The sequence below is a fragment of the Dicentrarchus labrax genome, unplaced genomic scaffold (genome assembly GCF_905237075.1).
Source record: "Dicentrarchus labrax unplaced genomic scaffold, dlabrax2021, whole genome shotgun sequence".
Lineage (NCBI taxonomy): Eukaryota > Metazoa > Chordata > Actinopteri > Moronidae > Dicentrarchus > Dicentrarchus labrax.
The window spans coordinates 20451881-20473683 of record NW_026136721.1 but is presented as its reverse complement, the minus strand read 5'-3'; the positions used below and the strand labels follow the sequence as shown (position 1 = coordinate 20473683).

General features: G+C 39.5%; 2 protein-coding genes across 5 annotated transcripts in view; both read left to right on the top strand.

The window, feature by feature from the left end:
• rab11fip4b (RAB11 family interacting protein 4 (class II) b) overlaps window positions 1–14175 on the top strand; it is a 58550-nt gene extending 44375 nt beyond the window's left edge. For 3 of the 4 annotated variants that reach the window (XM_051383848.1, XM_051383850.1, XM_051383852.1), the window contains 11 exons: window positions 704–838; window positions 3488–3523; window positions 5035–5134; window positions 5648–5751; window positions 5917–6057; window positions 6405–6486; window positions 8030–8167; window positions 8321–8479; window positions 10422–10502; window positions 10966–11109; window positions 11730–14175. In XM_051383848.1, the coding sequence (XP_051239808.1) occupies window positions 704–838; window positions 3488–3523; window positions 5035–5134; window positions 5648–5751; window positions 5917–6057; window positions 6405–6486; window positions 8030–8167; window positions 8321–8479; window positions 10422–10502; window positions 10966–11109; window positions 11730–11846 (1237 nt within the window). In that variant the 3' untranslated portion in view covers window positions 11847–14175. The remainder of the gene's footprint in view (window positions 1–703; window positions 839–3487; window positions 3524–5034; window positions 5135–5647; window positions 5752–5916; window positions 6058–6404; window positions 6487–8029; window positions 8168–8320; window positions 8480–10421; window positions 10503–10965; window positions 11110–11729) is intronic. The other variant, XM_051383849.1, reaches the window with a different exon arrangement.
• A 2508-nt stretch (window positions 14176–16683) lies between these two features.
• LOC127354162 (uncharacterized) lies at window positions 16684–21411 on the top strand. Its single transcript, XM_051383886.1, has 5 exons — window positions 16684–16725; window positions 17818–18332; window positions 18638–18676; window positions 19899–20002; window positions 20443–21411. The coding sequence occupies exons 2-5, from the start codon at window positions 17845–17847 to the stop codon at window positions 20616–20618; spliced, it is 807 nt and encodes a 268-aa protein (XP_051239846.1). The 5' UTR covers window positions 16684–16725; window positions 17818–17844; the 3' UTR covers window positions 20619–21411.
• The last annotated feature ends 392 nt before the right edge of the window (window positions 21412–21803 follow it).

Below are 21803 nucleotides of genomic sequence, written 5' to 3'. Positions count from 1 at the left end.
ACAAGAAGTCTTTGACAACTCAGCATGGGAAAGAATTTTGAATATCTACAGTACGAAGTGGGTTAAAGGTACACTTTTGGTATTTTGGTATAGTGGCTCTATAGTGAGATTTTAAAACTCAACTGTGAACTGTGTTGACTTATATAAACAGTGAGGGGGAGTTATTGGAAACTATATCAAAGTCAGGGAGTATATCTTTATGTACATACATGTAAAACATCAAAGCTTGAATTTCCCTCGGGATAAATAAAGTATCTATCTATCTATCTATCTATCTATCTATCTATCTATCTATCTATCTATCTATCTATCTATCTATCTATCTATCTATCTATCTATCTATCTATGTTTTGCTCTCTTGCAGCACCTTCCCAAGATACTGCAATACAATAAACTAACTGGAGACTGCAAGTTATATTTTTTCATTATCAACATAGTGTTATTGGTTCCACTGAGTTCCTGTATGTCAAATGATTTGTCCCAGAAAATATGGATCTCTATGTTTCTCCTTCCTTTGACATCTCTTTCTCTCTCAGTTTCAGTTTTTATTGGCGTTATTTAGTGAAAAACTAGATCAATTGTGTCTTAGTACCAGCTACAGGCCTCACTTCTGCACACGCTCAAGTACACACGTAATCAGAGCCAGTTTGATTTAAAATGCGGTTTCAGCAGATAAAAACTGTGTCTGTATGTGTGTTTACAGTGCGGGCCAGACTCCTCGTAAGGTGCGTCAGCATTACACTGGTGAACTGATGGATGTCTACTGTTCTCAGTGCAGCAAAAAGGTCAACCTCCTAAATGACCTGGAGGCTCGCCTCAAAAACCTAAAGGCTAACAGGTAGGACACATACACATGCACACAAACACACACAACACAGTATTACACAATATCTATAGCCGCTAAAGGCCAGTTGTTAGTACAACTTCAATAAGGAGTACCTTTGAGTAAAGGATTGTTACAGTTTTTTGCCATTTTCCTGACCTCAAACTTTTCCCTCGGACCACCATACTCATATTCTGACTGTAAGCCTGTCACATCAAATCTGATCACCAGCCTGTATTTGCTGACTGCAATTTTTCCTGCCACTTTTATTCAAATTAAACTTAATTTGACCCCGCATGGTGAAATATACCGTAGCAGCCACATAATAACCGAGTCAATACACAAAGGCTTCTAATTGAAAACAGGTAGGGTGACCTGTTTCTGTGAAAAATATTGTGTTATTTGTTCTGGCAGGTCATTTTTAGACACATCCACGGTCTTATAGAAGACAATGACTTAATTGTACATGACAGGAACTGTACACCACACTGCGATATCACGCTGTCAGCTATTATGTGTATTGTACAGGATTCGCACAGAGGCATTAGAAGTGTAGTGGTCCACTCGCATTCGACTGGTGAGGTTGAGTCAGGGGTCTCTGTTTGTGTTGGCTCTTTTTTAGTATAATGTAATAAGAGTGATGTAATATTCTTACAGAGGCGTTTAATGTGTTCCTCCTCCTCCTGTTTGATGCATGCACAAACATGCACACACACAAAGACTAACTGATTGTTATATAAGGCTGTCACTCCTGTGCTTGCCTCATCAACCATTGTAATTGGGAGTCTATTATTAGAAACATAATCCATGGTGACCATTAATAGCTCTACTGTCCACCTGCAAACACAAGTGCACACACACACACACACACACACACACACACACGCACACATACATACACAGAATTATTTGAGGAGACTAAATGTTGTATGTTTTTGAATATAGACTGTGGAGTCACTTTTTTTCTTTGTTATATAGACTCTGATGAGTCAGCAGGACCTATAATCTAACATGGCTCTCCTAATTAGATCCATGCTTTCTCCTTATGAATAATGAAGTAGAGATGGGCAGAAAGAAAGAGTTAGACAGTGGAAAGAGCAAGAATAAGAGAGTAAGTGAGATGTTATCGATTGGAAATATTAATTTGAATAGAGTGAGCTCATAGGAAGTGGACACGGGCTAAAAAGGGCGTTGAAAGGAATGGATTTTGATGAAAGATGAAATAAGGCATGGATAGAGGGTCATGTGGATGGGTGGATGGAATATAAAACTGAAAATTATACAAGGCACCATATAGATTAATTAAGAGAATTAAGGATTTTATGCAAGACTAAATGGATTCAGAATGGACAGGGGAAGGAGCTTTTTCCACTAAGCAGCATATAGTATTTAAAGGATCATTTGTGCAAGTCAAGCTCCTTTAAACAGAATTAATTTAGTGAAATTGGCCAAAGTGTCTTATGGGTATTTCATTTTAAATCGGGCATAGATGAGGAAAACATAGTTGCAATCATGCGAACCAAAGTCCAACCAAGGTTTTTGGACTCATGGAAGAATATATGGAATATTGGTGAGGTATTCATGTTAAATATCCTTTTTTTAGTACAGTATATCTCACCATGAGAGCATCTGTGCATTTAATTTACAGGAGGAAGCGATGTTAGAGGAAAAGTTTACAGTTAATGAGTTTATTTTGTATGTAAGTGCACCAGTAAATGAAAGACTGGAACTAAAGTACATTCACTTCCACACACGAATGTTGTTCAATAGTAAATGTGCAATTAATTACACGGATGAAAAGTTCAGAGATTAAAACTAAAGCAGAAATTCTGCTCCACAATTTGGCCTCTTAGACTTCTTCAAAGAGGACATTGGGTTAAGTGAAACATTGGCTGCAGGGGAATGATTTTGTCACTTAGGATTATACACTCTCTGTAAAACTTTGCTTCATCTAAATGTTGAGAGGATCAGCCTGTTAGACACCCTTGTCAGTTATTTCTTTGTACCACTCTGTTTTCCACAATCGCTGTCTGCGCTGAATATGAATATCTGAGCTCCACAGTTTACGTGATTGTGGAAGCAGAATGAGTGAATTTGTGTGGACCTTTTACCCTTTAAGTCGTGAGAATAGTATATGACACGATCGACTACAACCCCCATAATCATTAGCACCAGACACGTGTGATAGATAGAAATCTGCACAAAGCTATTTTACATGGATGCAACAGCAAACGTTTTGTATTTGCACAGCATAGATAGTTTTATAAAAAAATTGTAAATGTTACTGTCAAGCGCATCAACTGTCGTTTGTGTGACCCTGCAGTTTGCTCATTTTTGTTAATCCAATGTGAAACCCAGTACAGACAGACACATCAGGCTGAAAGAGTCTTTGGGCTTTTGTCCCCCTGAGACAGTTGCTGAGCTGACAGAAACCCCCGCTCACTGAACCAGGAGTGAAATTGTATTATCATTGACATGTCCTTCAGTGTTTCTTTCTTTCTCTCTCTCTCTCTCTCTCTCTCTCTTATTCCTACATGTCTGCCACACTGAAAAGCCAAAATCTTAGTTGCCATCAGCAACTCCAGTGCCTTGTTGAGCTATGTGTCTAGACATATCCATGGCAATTCACTGTCATTCACAGTCCTTTTGTTTTTCCCTTTGTAGCCCCAACAGGAAAATCTCCAGCACTGCTTTTGGAAGGTAGGTCACTCACCTGTGTGTGTGTGTGTGTGTGTTGTGTGTGTGTGTGTGTGTGTGTGTGTGTGTGTGTGTGTGTGTGTGTGTGTGTGTGTGTCGGGGTGGGTGTGTGTGTCCAAGTGTGCCGCTGTGTGTGTCTACACTCACTTGTACTGTGTGTGTTTATGCATTGTACAGCCTGTGTTGCACGTGTTTGATCTATCTGTTGGCCTAACAACACCAACACACACACACAGCAATATTAGTTGCTTCCTTATCAGTCAGCCCGACCGTTGTGCTCTAACATCCAGTTAATTACTAACCAACGTCTGGGTGGAATTAATCTGATCTAAAACCAGGCGTGCAGTAAAATCGTTTGTTTTTGAGTTGAGAAAAATAGCTTGGACATCAGCTTTTTCAGTGGCAGCCATGTATCAATTCATGTCCTGTTGGTCTGTACTGGCTGAAATGTTTTGTATCCAGGCTTTTGTTCTATTTCCACCCACAGTAACTGAGTTATAGGGACACAGTGAAAATGGCCTGTCACAGCTGATCTATGTATTCAATATAAGGTTTGGCTCGCTCCCCGTGTTCCTTCGACTGTCCTCTCTGTCTGGTTTGATTACTTCTTCTACTTTACTGCTTTCTTTATCTGTTCTTCTGTTCTTTCTCCTCTCTGTTTCCTCTTTTTTATGCCTCCATGCTGGCATTATGTTTTCGGATTGTTTGTCCGTACGTCTGTCCCGTTCTTGCTATATCTCGAAAACGCCTGCAGGGAATTTCATTACATCTGGCACAAACATCCACTTGGACTCAAGGATGAACTGATTAGAATTTTGATGGTCAAAGCTCAGGGTCACAGTGACTTCACGAAACACGTTTTTGGCCATAACTCAAAATTCCACAAATTATGATGTTTTATATCCAAAAGGTCAACGGTCAACTTCACTGTGACATCATAATGTTACTCAAAGTCCAAATACTGTATATTATTTGAGTCCGGACCTACATGTACAGTATGTAAAGTGAAAGTTGACTGAATGGCGGAGGCTTACAACCACAAGACAGCAATTTTAGTTTTATCTCCTCTCCTCTCCATATTGCTGCTAATCTCAGTAATGGATGAGCTTGCTGTTCTCAAGTTATTCCATCAGTGTAAAAAGGGGGGCAGCTGTAGTCACATTACCACATGAATGTCACAGTTGTATGTATCACAGCCAGATAAACACCTGTGTGTGTCTATCTGAGGCATCTAAAACAAGGGCTGTGTGTGTGTGTGTGTGTGTGTGTGTGGGGGGGGGGTGTACTAATTTTACCTCACTAAATGTATTTTCTGTTTGCACCACCTTCTCTGCTTGGCACTGTCCTTATAGTCCTATATCATCTGCATCACTGCAGGGTAGACCACACTTCCTTTCACTCTCTCTCTCTCTCTCACACACACACGCAAACGCACTCAGAACCAGCTGGTCCTCACCTGGATCTATTCCCGGCAGATTCTTTAAGTTTGTGTGTCTCTGTGTGTGTTTGAGCAGGCAGCTGCTTCACAACAGCAACTTGAGCAGCAGTAACGGCAGTACGGAGGACCTTTTCCGAGACAGCATCGACTCTTGTGACATCGACATTAATGAAAAGGTATCGATGTGTTAGTGTGTCCATATGTTGATCTTTGTCAGTCCTGTATTTAACTAAACTATTTTACAATAAGCATTGTACAAATGTTTTGGGAAGTAATTATAACCCTTTCTGTTTCTGTGTGACAACTTGAAACTCATAAAAGATTAAATATATCTCACTTTCAGCATTTTTACGCTCTTAGCACTAAAATCACAGAGTGAAGAGCTGTTCCTGGTGGATGCTCAGCTTAAGCGTAAGAGTGCTAATTCTTAGGATGAGCTCTGTCAGGATTCCTCTTACGTCTGCAAATTTAAGAAATAGGGTTATTATTTAAAAGCCTTTAAAACCTTGGAAACTCCACAATTACTTTCATGGAAAACCTTGTTGTTTAGTGGCAGTGTCTATTATTTTTCTTTATAAATAGATTCATTTTAGTTTTATCTCATGTGATATTTCTTGTTTTGCTGAGGGATATTTCCTCATTTTCATGCTGGCCAGCATTTTTTAGCATTTGTTTTTTGTTTCTGTCAGGTGAGCTCTCTGGAGAAGAAGGTGGCAGAACTCGAGAATGAGATTCTGATGAATGGTGATCTCAAATCCAAGCTGAAGCAGGAGAACACACAACTAGTACACAGGTAGAGTCAAAAATAGATTTCAAAAAGATTAATTTAAGAGCAAATAAACCCACCAGACCCAGAACCATATTATACAGATCATAATCTACTGTTTCAAAAATGAACAATTAGCTCAGTAATGGTATTTTATTCAATTAATTTTGTGTGACGTGTTCATCATCTCAGGGTTAATGAACTGGAGGAGCAGCTGAAAGACCAGGAGACGCGAGCAGAACAAAATCTGCAAGAGGAGCTAAGACGACACAGGGAGGCCTACAGCAAGATGGAGAGAGACAAGAACACACAGATAGAGCTGCTGACCAACCGGTGAGAAACACACAATAACCAAGCAAAGTAATGCGTAAATATGTATAATCTGATGCTGAGATACAGTTTAGGTTTGGGTTTTTTAATGTAAAGAGCTCAACTAGACAGCCTTGCTTTTAAATCCCCTGGATATGGATATTGACGTGTTTGCCTGTTAAGAGAAAATGCAGAATGTAAAACTGTATGCTAAACAGGGCTTAGAGATTCCTCCTGGGGTTAGTCAGTTGCCTCTGGAGCTACAGAATATACTGTGGAAAGCACCACTGTAAACTGGAGCTTTAGCTGACTATGAGACACACTCAGCTCGTATATAAAGGAAAACTGATCAAGAGAATTTTGCATTTTAGAGTTAAGCATCTGGAGGAGGAGAACAATGACATTGCTGTTAACATGGGCCGGCTCAAATCACAGACAGAGAAACTGGATGAGGTAAGCCATATTTACTTTTTGTCTTTCTTCGTATGTTTGTTACTTTTATCTTATTTGTCTTCTTATTTAAAGTGGAACTCCAACCACCAATTTTACATATCAATTATGTCTCTCAGGTTGTGGGGCATAAAAATATGCAAAAAGTTGCATTAAGTCTTTTGTGGCTAGAAGGGAGCTGTTTGAAATCTGATTAAGTGATGTAACTTTAAGCAGTCTAGCAGCTCAAGGCTACAATATTATAAGCTACATTACATTAGCCGCTACTAGGATAACACATCCGAATCTCTAACTGAAATGTCAGTGGTGGATCATTGTGGGTAATGTAAGAGCCAGGTTTTAACAATGAAGAAGAATGCATGTAATAAAAAAGACAATATCTCTGGTCAGCAGTGGCGCCAGTGAATTGTGATGTGGGGAGCTATGGAGGGCTGTATTTTTAATAGCAGGTGCTAATGAATTATAATGCAACAAACAACAAATAATGCTACGACAGAAAAACAAGACTGGGATAATAATTGAAATGCACATTACTACGTTTTTCTTTTGCATTATACAAAAGTAAGCACAGTTAATTCTGTGAAGTTAGAATTAAGAACAATTTCCCCTAGGGGATTAATAAAGTATATCTTCTTCTTCTTCTTAGGAAATCAAATGCATATGAAAAGTACATAGTCACCACAGAAAATATCTGGATTTACAAAATACTGTAGCTGTGAAAAAATACAACTGTAGCACTTGCTACAGTATGCTTGCAATAACTAAAGTACAGTACAAGTACCAACTTATGTATTTCACCGAATCAATTAGACACGTGTAGGGACTGAACTGGTAACATCACCAACCAGTAAGGATGCTCCGATTGATCGGTGTGTGAGACAGAAGTATTCTTCATCACAACACTGGGTGGGGAGGAGGAGCTTAGGGAACGTTGTCTCTGGTTCTTCTGCATCGATTTTCATAAATAGCTTTACCTGTCCTGACAGTTTTGTAGGAGTGCAGTGCTACATCGGTGTTCTCCTTTAACACATTCAGCTGATACTCTTATCTGAACGCTCGGTTTCTCTTTCTAACATGGAAGGTCTTTGTACTTTCCATATCCACACTTATTTACACAGTCCTACTAGCCCTTTCAAAAATATGTCGTTAATAGTCAAATGGTGTGTACACACTGGCAGAATGAAGAACTGTAATAACACTAAAGATGTGGTGTTAGAAACAGCCTTCAGGTGTTGAACAACACCTCTATTTTGAGACATCACCTATTTAAATGACACCAAACCAGATAGCTGTCAAGTCAAGCTCACAAAATGTGTGACCAAAAGAGGACACATAACTCCTTTGATACCAAATTTTTAATAGTATTCTGTATACGAATGTACAGTAGATATGTGTGAATGTCTTTGTTTTAAATTGTAAATACTATTTACAGTACAGGAATATTCAAATGTATGTGTGCTTACATTTGTGTTGGATTAGACATAACTGAAGCACGTAAATACCACTATAAAACTATAACAGTGTGTGTATGTCTGTCCATCCTCAGGAGAAGCAAAGGATGACAGACAAGCTGGAGGACACCAGTTTGCGCCTGAAGGATGAGATGGACCTCTATAGGAAAATGATGGACAAACTGAGACAGAACAGACACCAGTTCCAGAAAGAAAAGGACGCCATGCAGGAGGTGGGAGTGGACTATTTTATGCAATCAGACACAACGACAGAGTTGGTTGTTTGCTCTATTGCTCACTGCAGTTATGCCAGCTCATACACCTACACCTCCAAAATACTGCCCTGACATTATATAACACTGTTCATCCGTCCTTTCTCTGTGTAGCTGATAGAGGACCTGCGTCGAGAGCTGGAGCATTTGCAACTCTTCAAGCTGGAGACAGAGAGGCCAGGCCGCGGTCGCAGCTCTTCCTCCGGGCTGGCAGACTTCAACAGCAGGACCAGGGAGGTGGAGCTAGAACATGAGGTCAAAAGGCTCAAGCAGGTGATTGAAAGGCTCTGTTTAAATGTCTTTGTTGTGCATAGTCAGCCCAGTGAGTAATATAGCGACTAGACCTTGCTTTAAGATGTGGAGATAATCATAAAGAGCTTTCACATTGATTTTAGAGAGTGGGAAGCAACATGGCGCCTGCTGTACAGCTTTCTTAAATCTGTTGGTGTTTGCACAACTACTAGTCTGCAGGAAAGCTGTCATACATAAGAAATGAAAGGATTTTCAAAAATATCTAAACATGAGACTTCAGAGGGTAATCACAGCGAACCGGGATTGCTTTTCTGAAGATAATGCCTTGGTTTGGATGCAGCAGATACACAGAGAAGCTAAATCCCAAATCAAGCTACGTAATTATGCTTTCACAGACTGAATGCTGCTTATCATCATGGTTAATGATGATAAGCATTGGCTGACCAGATGTTTTTATTTTTTGAACAAATGACTTCTTTTCCTATGCTTGATCTTTGTGTCTCCATTTGACATTTTGTTCATGGTACATAGTACAGGTTGATTTTATTTTGTTGGCTTTTTTCAAATATTTCAACCATTTTACATGTTGACTAAGCATCATGCTACTTATCCGGTCAGTATCTTCAGGAATTTGCAATTTGTAATCGTCATAATAAATGCAAATTCATCTAATCCCTGGATTATTTCTAAAAACAGATTTTTCAAACAGTCTTTTTGTCAAACCATCCTTTTCTTTTGTCGTTTTTTTGGGGTGGAACTGCAACTAAACTGCTTTATAACTATACCGTAAAACAGTATAGTTATACAGCAATACAATCCCCTTTTTATATTATAACCCATCTGGAAGTTCCTGGGAAGACATACTTGGACAGTGATTCAGATGATACACAAGATTTATAATCTTACTTTTCTAGGACGTATAATGATATACATTTAACAAAATAAACTGGTTTATGTACTACCAGAGGAACATTAAATGCACTGATTTCAAAAACCAAGCCTCACACTTTTGTTATTTTCATAGTTGCAGATGCCAGGTGCACGCTATGTGGCACTGAAACAGGGTGGGTTTAGGTAGGATATATTATCATACATTACCAGTGGAGTTAGGAGCTTGTAACGATCACAGGCAATTACATTGGCTCCTCTCGTTCCCTTAAAATCCCCTTTAAAATCAGCACACTGTCCTAGACATGTTATACTGATGGTGATGGAATGGAGAGATCACTGGAGCTTAGTTTGCTTGGTCACAATTTATAAGAATAGCTGCAGAGTGCTTGTGATTCAGTAGTTTCAGTATTCCTAGATACAATGACTTGAGGTATCTGCCTCCCACAGTTAGAGGCTCAAATGCCAAGTTACTGTTATCGGTCCTGCAAAGTGTACCAACCTGGTGCAGAGTAAACATCAGAGATAAGGGAGTAGATGAGAGTGTTTTTCAGATGTCCTCTCTGATAACACTACTACTTTCTGAAGTTGTACAGAAGCCTGTGTCTGACTCATTTTTATGACATGTGATGATATGCATTAGATATAATGCTTCCAATTTCCTAAACCAGCAGAAAAGGCAATACAAAGTTATGAAAACCGCAGAGCCTTGAAATAACTCTGTAAGTGATACATAGTCAGTTATAATTGCTGATTTGCACAGTGTATGCATCTTTTCAGGGACTAAGATGATAAGGTCTGTGTTCTCCTGTAGCCTCAGACCAAACTTATCTCTTTAAGTGCAGGCAAGCAAGAAGGGAAATTATAATAATGGGTTTTCTCTGAATATATCAACTTACTATCCTGAGATACTTCAATTCAATTTTATTGTCCGTCATTCGGACAATTTATATTGGTCTCTGTAGGTAACAGCTCTACTTTGAGAGATGCTGCACTGTGACATCCACCAGGATAGGCTCACTATCTTATGCTTGCCTGTGCACCTCTGTAAATGTCTGTATGTGTGTGTGTCCAGAGATTTGTGTCCCAGGACTTTCTTCCCCCTGAATTCCAGCACCTGGTGTTATCTGGGGCTCGGCTCCGTCCTGGTCTGATGGTAAAATTGCTTCTGTGACCTTTGACCTCCCGATTAACCACTAATCACAATGGAGTAGAGTGAATTTGCCCGAGCTGAATTGGGGTCAGTGCTGCAGTCCCCTCACTAATGGCTCAGGATAGAATGAGGGAAGAGCAAACTGACCTCTTGTCAGCACTCAAAGGCAACCTAATCATGGAGCTTTCATAACACACCAGACAAAGCAGGGGAGCAGTTTGTTCTGTAACACGCATAACCCATGTTATGTCCTTGTAGGTGTTACCAAAATAGTTGCTGTGTTTGTTGCTGGATGAGGTGCCAAGTGTGCAGTGTGTCTGTCACATGGGTTGAGTGAGGCTTGAGTAGCAGCCATTTTTAAAAAAGCATCATCACTCCCGATACACTTGTGTCTTGGTCCAGATACTTATCGCATTCTCTTCCTATCACTCTCTCCTCTACCTCTCACCCTGATTCTGTATTTTAGGAGAACCAGAAGCTCAGGGAGCAGAACGATGAGCTCAATGGCCAGATCCTCAGCCTCAGTCTGTATGAAGCCAAGACCCTGTTTGCTACACAGACCAAGGCCCAGTCTCTAGCTGCAGAGATAGATAATGCCTCCAGAGACCAGGTAAATATCACATGTAGTAGTAGTTTATAAACTGTATTTCTAGGAAATATCCCAGTGTTCTAGATATTACATTATTGTAGAACTTGAATCTAATATGCATAAGATGGAGGCCGTCACCATGACTGCATCTCACACACAAACACTGACCAAATACTATGGAAATAAGCCAGATCCATGGAATAACTATGAAATATGTGTTTACTGTATGGCAACATTAGAACTGAAACAATTTCCAGATCCTATTTTGTGATTTTTAGTGATGTTTTGTTTAGGATTTTGTGACATTTTATAGAGTAAATGATTAATTGGTAATTAATAAATGCAAAGAATGTTGGGGAGCTTAATTGATAATGAAAACAATTGTTAATTATTGCCTTAAGCAACATTCATGTACCTGATTATAGCAGGTGTAGCCATAAAAAAAATATTTATTTATTTTATGTATTTGTTTATACGTAGCCAGACTAGTAAAAAGAAGCAGAATATTCTAGCTGTAACAAAAGTCCCAGAGGTAAAAACTCTTGTATTATAATAGTTAAAAACTACAGCTGGTGAGATAATAGTTCACCTTGTTGATAAACTGGAAAGAAAATGTGTTTGACATACTTCTCTCTCCCCAGTTAATGGAAGCCTTGAAGGAGCAGGAAGAAATAAACATACGTCTGAGACAGTACATGGACAAGATCATCTTGTCCATTCTGGACCACAACCCCTCCATCCTGGAGATCAAGAACTAACAGCGACTCAACTGGAATGAGAATCGTTTCCCGGTCTCAAGAGGCTCATTCCAGTTGTTTGATCAGAACCTGCAACCCGGGTCTGGAATCTGTACAGAAAAGGAGAGAGAACCAGAGCCAGTCTTACGAACGTATAAATAGACACACATCGCCCCCTGCTGTTTGTGGCGGGAGAGGACTCCTCTTACAGAGAAGATAGAAAGGGATTCTGCAAACTAAAGGGAGTTTTCTAAAGGGTCATACGACTGTGACTCTTCAGCTTGATCTACCCTGCTCTGTTTTTATTCACTGTCTCTGCTGTAAACTGTAGCCACTGTCACAACTTTGAACTTTCTTCACAGGAATATCCTGGCCCCCAACATACTCTGAGGATGGACAAAGTCGCTCAGTGTAGTACACTGGGCATATGTACCTTGTGCATAATAACTGGAACAATGTAAACAAACCTGACGTGGGTTCTACTGTATCCTGGTGAAATATGAACTGTATTATACACAGATAGACAACTTGATCCGACGTAGAGAGAAACAGTCGTGTGACGGACAAACAAGTTGGCAAAACCCGACTCTGAGAGGTATGAAGGCAGACCAGTCGAGTGTTGCCTGATCCATAAACTGTCCATATTTTCTCCTCTGTCATGTAGGTGTTCTCTGAATGTTGGTGATGTATTTGGATAGGCACGTTTTAAGAGACATTAGAGAAAAGTGGCAAGTGGTCAGAGAAAGAAAACAATGAGAAGAACCCCTATAAATACAAAGCGAAGTGGAACATTTTAAGTTAGAAAGGAAGAGGAAAGCATGTCTTCCCTAAAGAGGTGGGGAGTCAGATGATGGGCCGTGTATGCTAGCAAAGGAGGGTCTTAGTAAAGTCGATGATGGCTAATCGAAGGTGAAGATTTTTGCTTTTGTTTATTCTCGAGAACATGTCTTCCAGTAACCTTGCAACAGCACTTGCAATGTCAATCAGCCAGTAGTGAATAGCTTTCACTGAGAAGTGGCCCTTAGTTGGTTCAGACGAGTAGTCGAGTGTCACTTTAAGGAGCAGAAGCTGCAACCAAGGAGTGTCTTTAAACTGTAACTTCCATGGCTGCTATTTGCTAACAATACATGCAGCTTGCAAAAAGGTACATTGTTGCTAGCGATAGACCCGATGATGTTGTACAGAATTGTAAGGATATGATTGTACAGGTGTGTGACTGGTAGCCATTGTAACATGGTTTACTGAATCATCTCTCTATGCTCAGTGAAATCATCTCAGATATTGTACGTGAGCATGCACAGGAGACTCACTTTTTGGTACGAAAGACTGGATTAGCAATCTCACTGAAGCATACAGGTTGTTTTTAAAAGCCCAGATAGCTCTCAGAAACCCTCTAATACTGTAAATATCATGAATGTACAACTGGATATTTCACTTTCTGTGTGGCCAAAAAAGGCTTTTTGAATTTAAATTGCTGTAATTGGTCGAGATATGTTGTCGTACACGTGTACAGTATTCAGTACTGTAATGAAGAGGGCATTGTTTGGAGAGGGGGAACAATTACAATCTGCTGTATTATGTAATTATTCTAAACTTGAGTTTTGCTTCCTTGCACAAAAAAAACAACAAAACGTTTTGTTTTCTTTTGCATGGTTCACCTTTTCTTCTGTCTGTGCCTTTTGAGGACATTTTCAAGATGATGTTGCTATAGATTTACATAGTTTTTTGAAGCTACATTCTATGTCTATGTCTGACATATTTTCTTGACATATTGTAAATGTTGTAATTATATAGTGATAATTTGTATTCATGTGCCACTCACCACTCTTTTTCAGATTGTTACTATGAAAACTATTTTATACAGTTTTATCAAGAAAGAACTTGTGATTGCTTAGCTGTCCTATTAGAAAAGTGATATAGCACAATTCTTTGTATGGTACGCAGGCCAGGTTAGCATTTTGGGAATATTTTTTTCAATGATTTTTTTTATTGGGGGGGTGTTTTGTTGCATTTCTCAGTTTTTTGTTAGTCGCGGTGAGTCCATTGCTTTTAACTTTGCTGGCTTTTTACATGGTTGCAAACTGTCTTCCTAACTTAAACTAAATGGTGAGCATTATGAGCAATATTAACTTATTTACCAATACCTGCTGATTTGTGTCTTGTTTGCTTCACAAATCTTTTCACTCTATAGCTGCTCATACCATTCTGGATTTTAAAAGAATTAAACGGTACATCAAGCTGTAAAATTGGTCATAAACTCATTTCTTGTAGCTATTAAATTTTGACTTATTAGGGCTATCCAATGCAATGTAGTCACTATAAATAGCAATAAAAATGGCTTTGGCAGTGATGCTGTCTCATGAAATCCTTTTAAAATTACAGTTATTTTTCCCCAATTCCATTTATATAGACTATACTTTCTAAAACATGAAACCACTTATTCTGTGCCTACAGCTGCTGTTGTCTTAGTGTGTTGTACATACTGAGCAGTAAATAAAAACCTTTGAGCTGACATTAAAAGAACCCATTTCTATCCAGTTACATGACATACAATTTAAGTATGTGTGTATTCCACACTTTGATTGTGACAATTTTAACAGCACTGATTAGTTATATTCATGCTCATTCCATTAGCTTTGTATATTCTCATTATTGTGTCTTGGATATAACAATATAACAGCAGTATGACTGGAGTTGAAAGACATACTAAGGGAGGGACACGTCTATCTTGTAATCAATATGTGATGGGTTTAATACATTACCAGCCTGCGCTCTACTGGGAAGGCTTTTAAAAACCTGGCTGCATGAATTTTCTCTAAATTAGTCATTATTTTAGATTATGTTAGATTGGTGGTGGTTTGTCCTGTTTGCATGGGAGTCAACGTGACAAACAGCTAATGGCACTAAAGACAAAGACATACACTACCAGTCAAAAGTTTGGACACACCTTCTCATTTAATGGTTTTTCTTTATTTTCATGACTATTTACATTGTAGATTCTCACTGAATTATGTAGTAGACAAAAAGTGTGAAATAACTCTAACTATATTTTAGATTCTTCAAAATAGCCACCCTTTGCTTTGATTACTGCTTTGCACACTCTTGGCATTTTCTCGATGAGCTTCATGAGGTAGTCACCTGAAATGGTTTTCCAACAGTCTTGAAGGAGTTCCCAGAGATGCTGAGCAGTTGTTGGCCCTTTTGCCTTCACTCTGCGGTCCATCTCATCCCAAACCATTTCAATTGGGTTTAAGTCAGGTGACTGTGGAGGCCAGATCATCTGGTGCAGCACTCTATCACTCTCCTTCTTGCTCAAATAGCCCTTACACAGCCTGGAGGTGTGTTGGGGTCATTGTCCTGTTGAAAAATAAATGATGGTGCAACTAGACGCAAACCGGATGGGATGGCATGATGCTGCAGGATGCTGTGGTAGCCATGTTGGTTCAGTGTGCCCTCAATTTTGAATAAATCCCCAACAGTGTCACCAGCAAAACACCCCCACACCATCACACCTCCTCCTCCATGCTTCACGGTGGGAACCATGCATGTAGAGACCATCCGTTCACCTTTTCTGCGTCGCACAAAGACACGATGGGTGGAACCAAAGATCTCAAATTTGGACTCATCAGACCAAAGCACAGATTTCCACTGGTCTAATGTCCATTCCCAAACAAATATCTTCTGCTTGTTGCTTTTCCTTAGTAGTGTTTTTTTAGCAGTTATTTGACCATAAAGTCTCCTCTGAACAGTTGATGTAGAGATGTGTCTGATACTAGAACTCTGTGTGGCATTCATATGGGCTCTAATCTGAGGTGCTGTTAACTTGCGATTTATTTCTGAGGCTGGTGACTCGGATGAACTTATCCTCAGCAGCAGAGGTGACTCTTGGTCTTTCTTTCCTGGGGCGGTCCTCATGTGATCCAGTTTTGTCGTAGCGCTTGATGGTTTTTGCGACTGCACTTGGGGACACATTTTCCAGACTGACTGACCTTCAGTTCTTAAAGTAATGATGGACTGTCATTTCTCTTTACTTAGCTGATTGGTTCTTGCCATAATATGAATTCTAACAGTTGTCAAATAGGGCTGTCAGCTGTGTACCAACCTGACTTCTGCACAACACAACTGATGGTCCCAACCCCATTAAGAAGGCAAGAAATTCCACAAATGAACCCTGACAAGGCACACCTGTGAAGTGAAAACTATTTCAGGTGACTACATCATGAAGCTCATTGAGAGAAGGCCAAATGCTTGCAGCGCTGTCAACAAAGCAAAGGGTGACTAATTTGAGGAATCTAAAATATGAAACATATTTAGAGTTATTTCACACTTGTTTGTTCACTACATAATTCCATGTATTCATTCATAGTTTTGACGCCTTCAGTGAGAATCTACAATGTAAATATAAAATAAAATAAATAAAATAAAATAAAGTAAAACCATTAAATGAGAAGGTGTGTCCAAACTTTTGACTGGTAGTGTATATGTCTATGAATCGGCGCAAATATGAGTGTAATAGCTGATGGGCAGCAGAGAAGTGGGCTGTCCTGCAGGAGTTGTTTCGAGAAGTTGCTTTTGTGCCGGTAGGGGTCACTGTTGGATCAGGAACTTCTCTGACTCTAAGATCAGACTCACGTCTCAAGCATTCATGTGGTTTATGTTTGATACTTTAAACAGTTTCAAATGGGGCAGTCCCATATAACGCAATTTAAACTGTATATAAAGACTCAGCTCTGTCAAATATGACATTTTATTTGTGTGTCGCCCCCTAATGGCGGATTATTAGCCTCCCGTACAGCGTACATCCCATTACCAACACCTGCCCGCGGAGGTGTCGAAGTCGGTCCCCCCCCCGGTCGGTGTGTGCTACACGGGGGAAGGCGTACTTCAGGGTACAGTACAGGTAAGCGGTAGCTATCTAAATTAAATTGAAGGTAGTTAGGAGAGTTAAGTTAAGGGGTTGTTGTGTAGCTGTCTGCTGTATGTTGTTAACTGTATTGTTAAACACATTTAACGTCACTGTCAGCAGCTGTCAGTCACAACCACGATAAAACGTTAGCTAACGTACAGCTAACGCTAGCTGTACACAGAGTCAGTGTTAGCTGTCTTTTATCGGGGTCGGGGAAAACACTTAAATGTACTACTGAAAGTAAACTCTCTTGTTATTATTCTTTTTTTATTCATGTTAACGTTAGCTCGGGAAGGATGAATCAACATGTATCAAACAAAGAAGGAGAGTTAATTAGGTAGTTCAGGGTCAGCGTCACAGTGAAGTGAGTTTATCAATAAAGACTGATAATTCACACTAAACGTAAATATTTGTACTAGACCTAATTTAATTACTTTTTTTTTTTTTTTAAAGGCCAAGTTTTATTCAAAATCAATCTAGGACACAGTAAGTGCAAAGGGAAGGATACTAGGATTACTACTGTAATTCCTATTTGAACGATAAATGGCTTATATACTACATTACCCATACGCCTTAGCTATTGTTGCTATGGAGAAGCCAAGCAGATGCGTGATTCAGACTGCACCATAGTTGTTTAATATGTCTAACATTGACTCAGAATCCAAATGATGTAGTTTGGTGATCAGACTGTTCTCTCTGAAATGCTCCCATTGGAGCTGTAATAGTCATTTTTTTCTATCAACAAACCACAGATTTTCTAGTGTTCGTAGTTTCATGCTCATCCAAGCTTTGGGAGTACTCTAACCTCAAGTCATCAAGCATTTATATCATCAGGTTTATGCAGAAAATGAACAGGACCTTTACTTCAATAACCCTGGAAGCCACTGAAAACCTATTTGGGTTATTTGAAGTGTATGTTAAAAAAGACTACAACGCAGGCTGTAAGTTATATGTACTGGTTTTTAGTAATTATTATTAATTATGAATCTGTTTGTGATCAGTGAACCATCTTTTGTTGTAAAAAAGTTAATCTTATTTAGATTTGAAGTATCCCGGTTTGTTTTCTTTTATTCTTTGCGCTTACAGGGTTTACTATACGTTACAGGTGACGTGATGCCTCAGAATGATATGAACTATGAGGGCAGAAGAAGAGGAATGCGTTACGGTGCCTGTAAAGCCAACGGCCAGGTCAGCGGTCACGTCCCACACAGAGCTGTGGTTAATGGAGCCGTTGTTGACGTCGGCTCCCCGGATGCTACCGCCAGAACCAGCAAGAGGACACCAGCTGGCCCACTGAATGGTGCCAAACCACAATGCATGGTTAATGGTTATATTAACCATGGGTGCAAGGGCAAGAGTGTGAAAGCACCGCCGCCAAGGACACTCAGGAAACAAGGAAGCACAAATTCAGCTGTCACTGATGCCTCAGCAGCTCGCTGTGTCAGTAGTGCAGGCATTCCACGTAGTATCGCAGTGAATGGGGACACCAGTCTAGACGCTGTTGCTTTGCCCTCTAATTCTGACCAAAAGGCACCAGAGCCCAGCCCGTCTGCAGCAGCTAAGAAGCCGAGAAGATGGAAGAAATTCCTACCTAAAATGAGGTGCGCCACTTACCTTACAGCTGCTTTGAATTAATCTTTCAGTCCAAAGTGTACATTCATGCATAGTTACACGCTCCTGACAGTTGAATCTCCCCTATGTGACTTCACTGTGAGCTGTTAAAATGGAAATGCATCTGTTCTGTCCGACAGGCGATTGAAAAACACTTCCTCACTGTGTTTTTGGTGGGCCTGCCAACTTTATGAACTTGTAACTGACAGTGGAGATATTGAATGCCTGAAGTTTCATTTTGGGCTACCGACTGTCTTTTTTTAACTTTATTTTATTTTTTTGGTGACAAAAACAGAACATACAGAACAGAGGACAACCAACAGGATCATTGTAGGTAAGGTGAAATGCTGGACATCATGTTAAAAACAGGAAATGGAAGATAAGCTGGGTTACATTGCAGTTCATTGACTTTGATTCACGCTAAGCCAGGATTATTTTAAGGGTACATCATAAGTGCATTCTTTTGTCCTTAGTCAGGTAGGAAATTTTAAAAAAAAGTTCTCTCAAAATAAAAAATCACTCCAGATTCAAATAAGATTTCCAGTATTTTTCGCATATTTTTAGTGGCACTTCCCAGAGAAAGATTCTGCCATTCCATAGTATAAATTTCCTAAACTATTTATATCCATTCAGGGATTGTTGGAGACTTTGTATTCACCAGTTTCCCCATTTCCTGCCTGCTAGCAGTATTTGTAAATGCATTTTTAGCCCAGTTGGCACATTTCCCAAATACATAACACTGAACTTTAACTCAAGCTCTGGACTGATTATTGATCTGATCTCTGTTACCATGTCTCCTTAGTAAGAAGAAATGTTAGGACTCTCCCAAGGGCTACCTACTGTCATAAGAGTTGTGCAATGCAATAGTAAAGGGCAGCTGGATTAACCTAGGATATTAGACAGAAATGACAAGACGAAACAACATGGTAGAGGCCAGGGAAGAAAATGAGAATGAAAGATGAGGACGGTGAAAGTGATAGCCATTAAAAAAAACATAATGTAACAACAGAACATATAATATTTTAAAATAAATACAAAAATAAGAGAATAAAAGCCATAAAAATAAAATAAAGTACAAAGACAACATCACATAAAAGCAAGTCTATGTCTGATTTAAAGGAAGTCACTGGTTCTGCAAGCAGAGTGGTGCAGTGTTTCCTCTATGCTGATTTTGGAGCGGCGGCCCGCCACTGTTAAATTTCTGCTGCCACGGTATCAGAAATGGGGCAGACGCACAATGTAGTCACGGTTGCTTTTTAAATGATCCTGCCGACATGGGGGCTGTTCGGACGGGCCTGCCCCCACTGCTAAAATAAATCCTAGAGGAAACACTGTGGTGTCAATATTTTAATCTTAACAAATGTTTCCAAAATGTAGAACTATTCCTGTAAGTGCTCCCACTGCCTCCCTGACTAAATATTTCATGAAAATGTATTGACAAGAAACAACCCCAGTGTCAGATAATCAAAAAATAATGTATGTGAACATTTGGATAGTTTCCCTTTGTGTGCCTGCAAAGATGAAATGCTCATTTGAGACCTGTCAATCTTTTGTAGAGCCTCAACAATGCCACCACAAGAGGAGGAGGACTGGGAAAAGGAGATCCAAGAGGTCACACTGACTGACTGGGAGAAGATGTGTTTTGGCAACCTACCATATGGTAAAGACAGGAAAAAAAGATTTAAATATTATATAATATAATCTCTCCCAACACGGCACTGTACTGATACTATATACTGATGAGAAGGATAATTGTAGTATTGTTTTTACCACTGCAGTCACATTATGAAACTAAAAATGCAAGAAATTACAAAACTATTTATCACATTCATGTACAGAAAATGCTTATGCTTGTGGTCATTGTTTGGGATCTCAACTGGCCGGGACCCAGTGGGACCTACAGGAGTGTACCTGGACAGAATGATTTGGATATGAGCTCAAAAATGCTATGAGGAAACGTTAGTAACGGCCAATTTCAGCTTTCTTTCAAGGTTTATCTCGCAGCAAGCTCGTTCCACTCAGGCTAAGGTTCGGCTTCAAAGCTATTTTTAGGATTCAGGCCAGGCTGAGTGTTTTACTGGTATTCTGTGCCTCCGCCAGGTCCAGAAGATTTGCTCCATTTTTCTCTGCGGGATTTGACACTTAAGCAAAGGGACACAGGTTACCTGCCGGTGACAGCCAATTACAGCCCAACCGTACACCACCCACGCCCTGTCCGATGGTCCTCCTACAACATGCCCACTGTGCCAGAGCAGTTCGCAGACGCTGACGAGTAAGCCGGACATATGCTGTGAGGGGATTGGTAGAAATCAGTGATCACATACCAACATTACTAAGGAGTTCTGTTGTAAATGTAGTTAGCCCATATTGTTAGATTTTCCAATTTCGGGGAATCTGGATAGTAACCATGCTCAGATTATTTGTTTAGTCAGTGTCTGTCTTTTTTTCCCCCTCATCTAAAACGTTAGTGGAAGAAATTAAACTTACTCTAGTTTAGCATCAAAATCAAATGCTGTTAATGCTGTCACGGGTCAGAGAGTGTAGGGTGGATTCTAGGTTGCAGTGAGGTTATTTTTTATTATTGTAGGTTTTATTTTATCATTTATATTGAGATTTTAGATTTGTTTTATATCGCGTCATATTAATTTGTTAAGCTTCTATGATCTTAAGGAATGATTTTAGCTAGCTCTCATACTTTGCTGTTGTACCCTCTTTAGTGACTGTTGTTACTGAGTATGGTCATGCATTTGCTGTTCTTCCATTTAATATCTTCATAATTTTGCTAGTCTTCCAAGAACTGAAATAATAATTTTTATCTAAAGGTTTTTTGTGTTTTTAAAATGCCTGAAATGGGAACACTGTTGTCATAATAAGTTGCTCTTTCGAGCTATGCGATCAACTTTATTGTTTATAAATTGCACATTGTTCACAGCAAATGAAGTAACTATTTTAATTTTGGGCAGCCAGCCTACCTGAGAAATTATGGTTTAATTATGTAAAAACAGCAAATCGTTATCTGCTTGTTCAGACCTTCATTTTCACAACCACAATAAATCCAATTTTCTTCTACCTTGTGGTCAAATCGTGCATGTTTATCTCCACTAGTGGCTCCTCCAGTTAAAATGAGCCTCAACGGTGTAGCTGGGCTGTTTTGAGTCCCATTTTACAACATAAACCAACATATTTGCTCATTTTGCCTAGTTTAATCTTTTCTTTTTTAGAAGTGATGACAACTTTTGGCCACTAGATGGGAGAGTTGGTGTATTCCACACGCTTATGGGAGTTCAATGGGTTCATTCCCAAGGACTTGGGAGACACAAGCACTTGCTTGCATACTGTTCAAACCTCATTTCTCCCTGGAGTTTTATTCAGAATGCAACTGAAGATGGAGGCAACTGTCACTAAGCTGATTAATGTCATCTAATAATTCTAAACCATTCACAGACACCATGTCAATAATA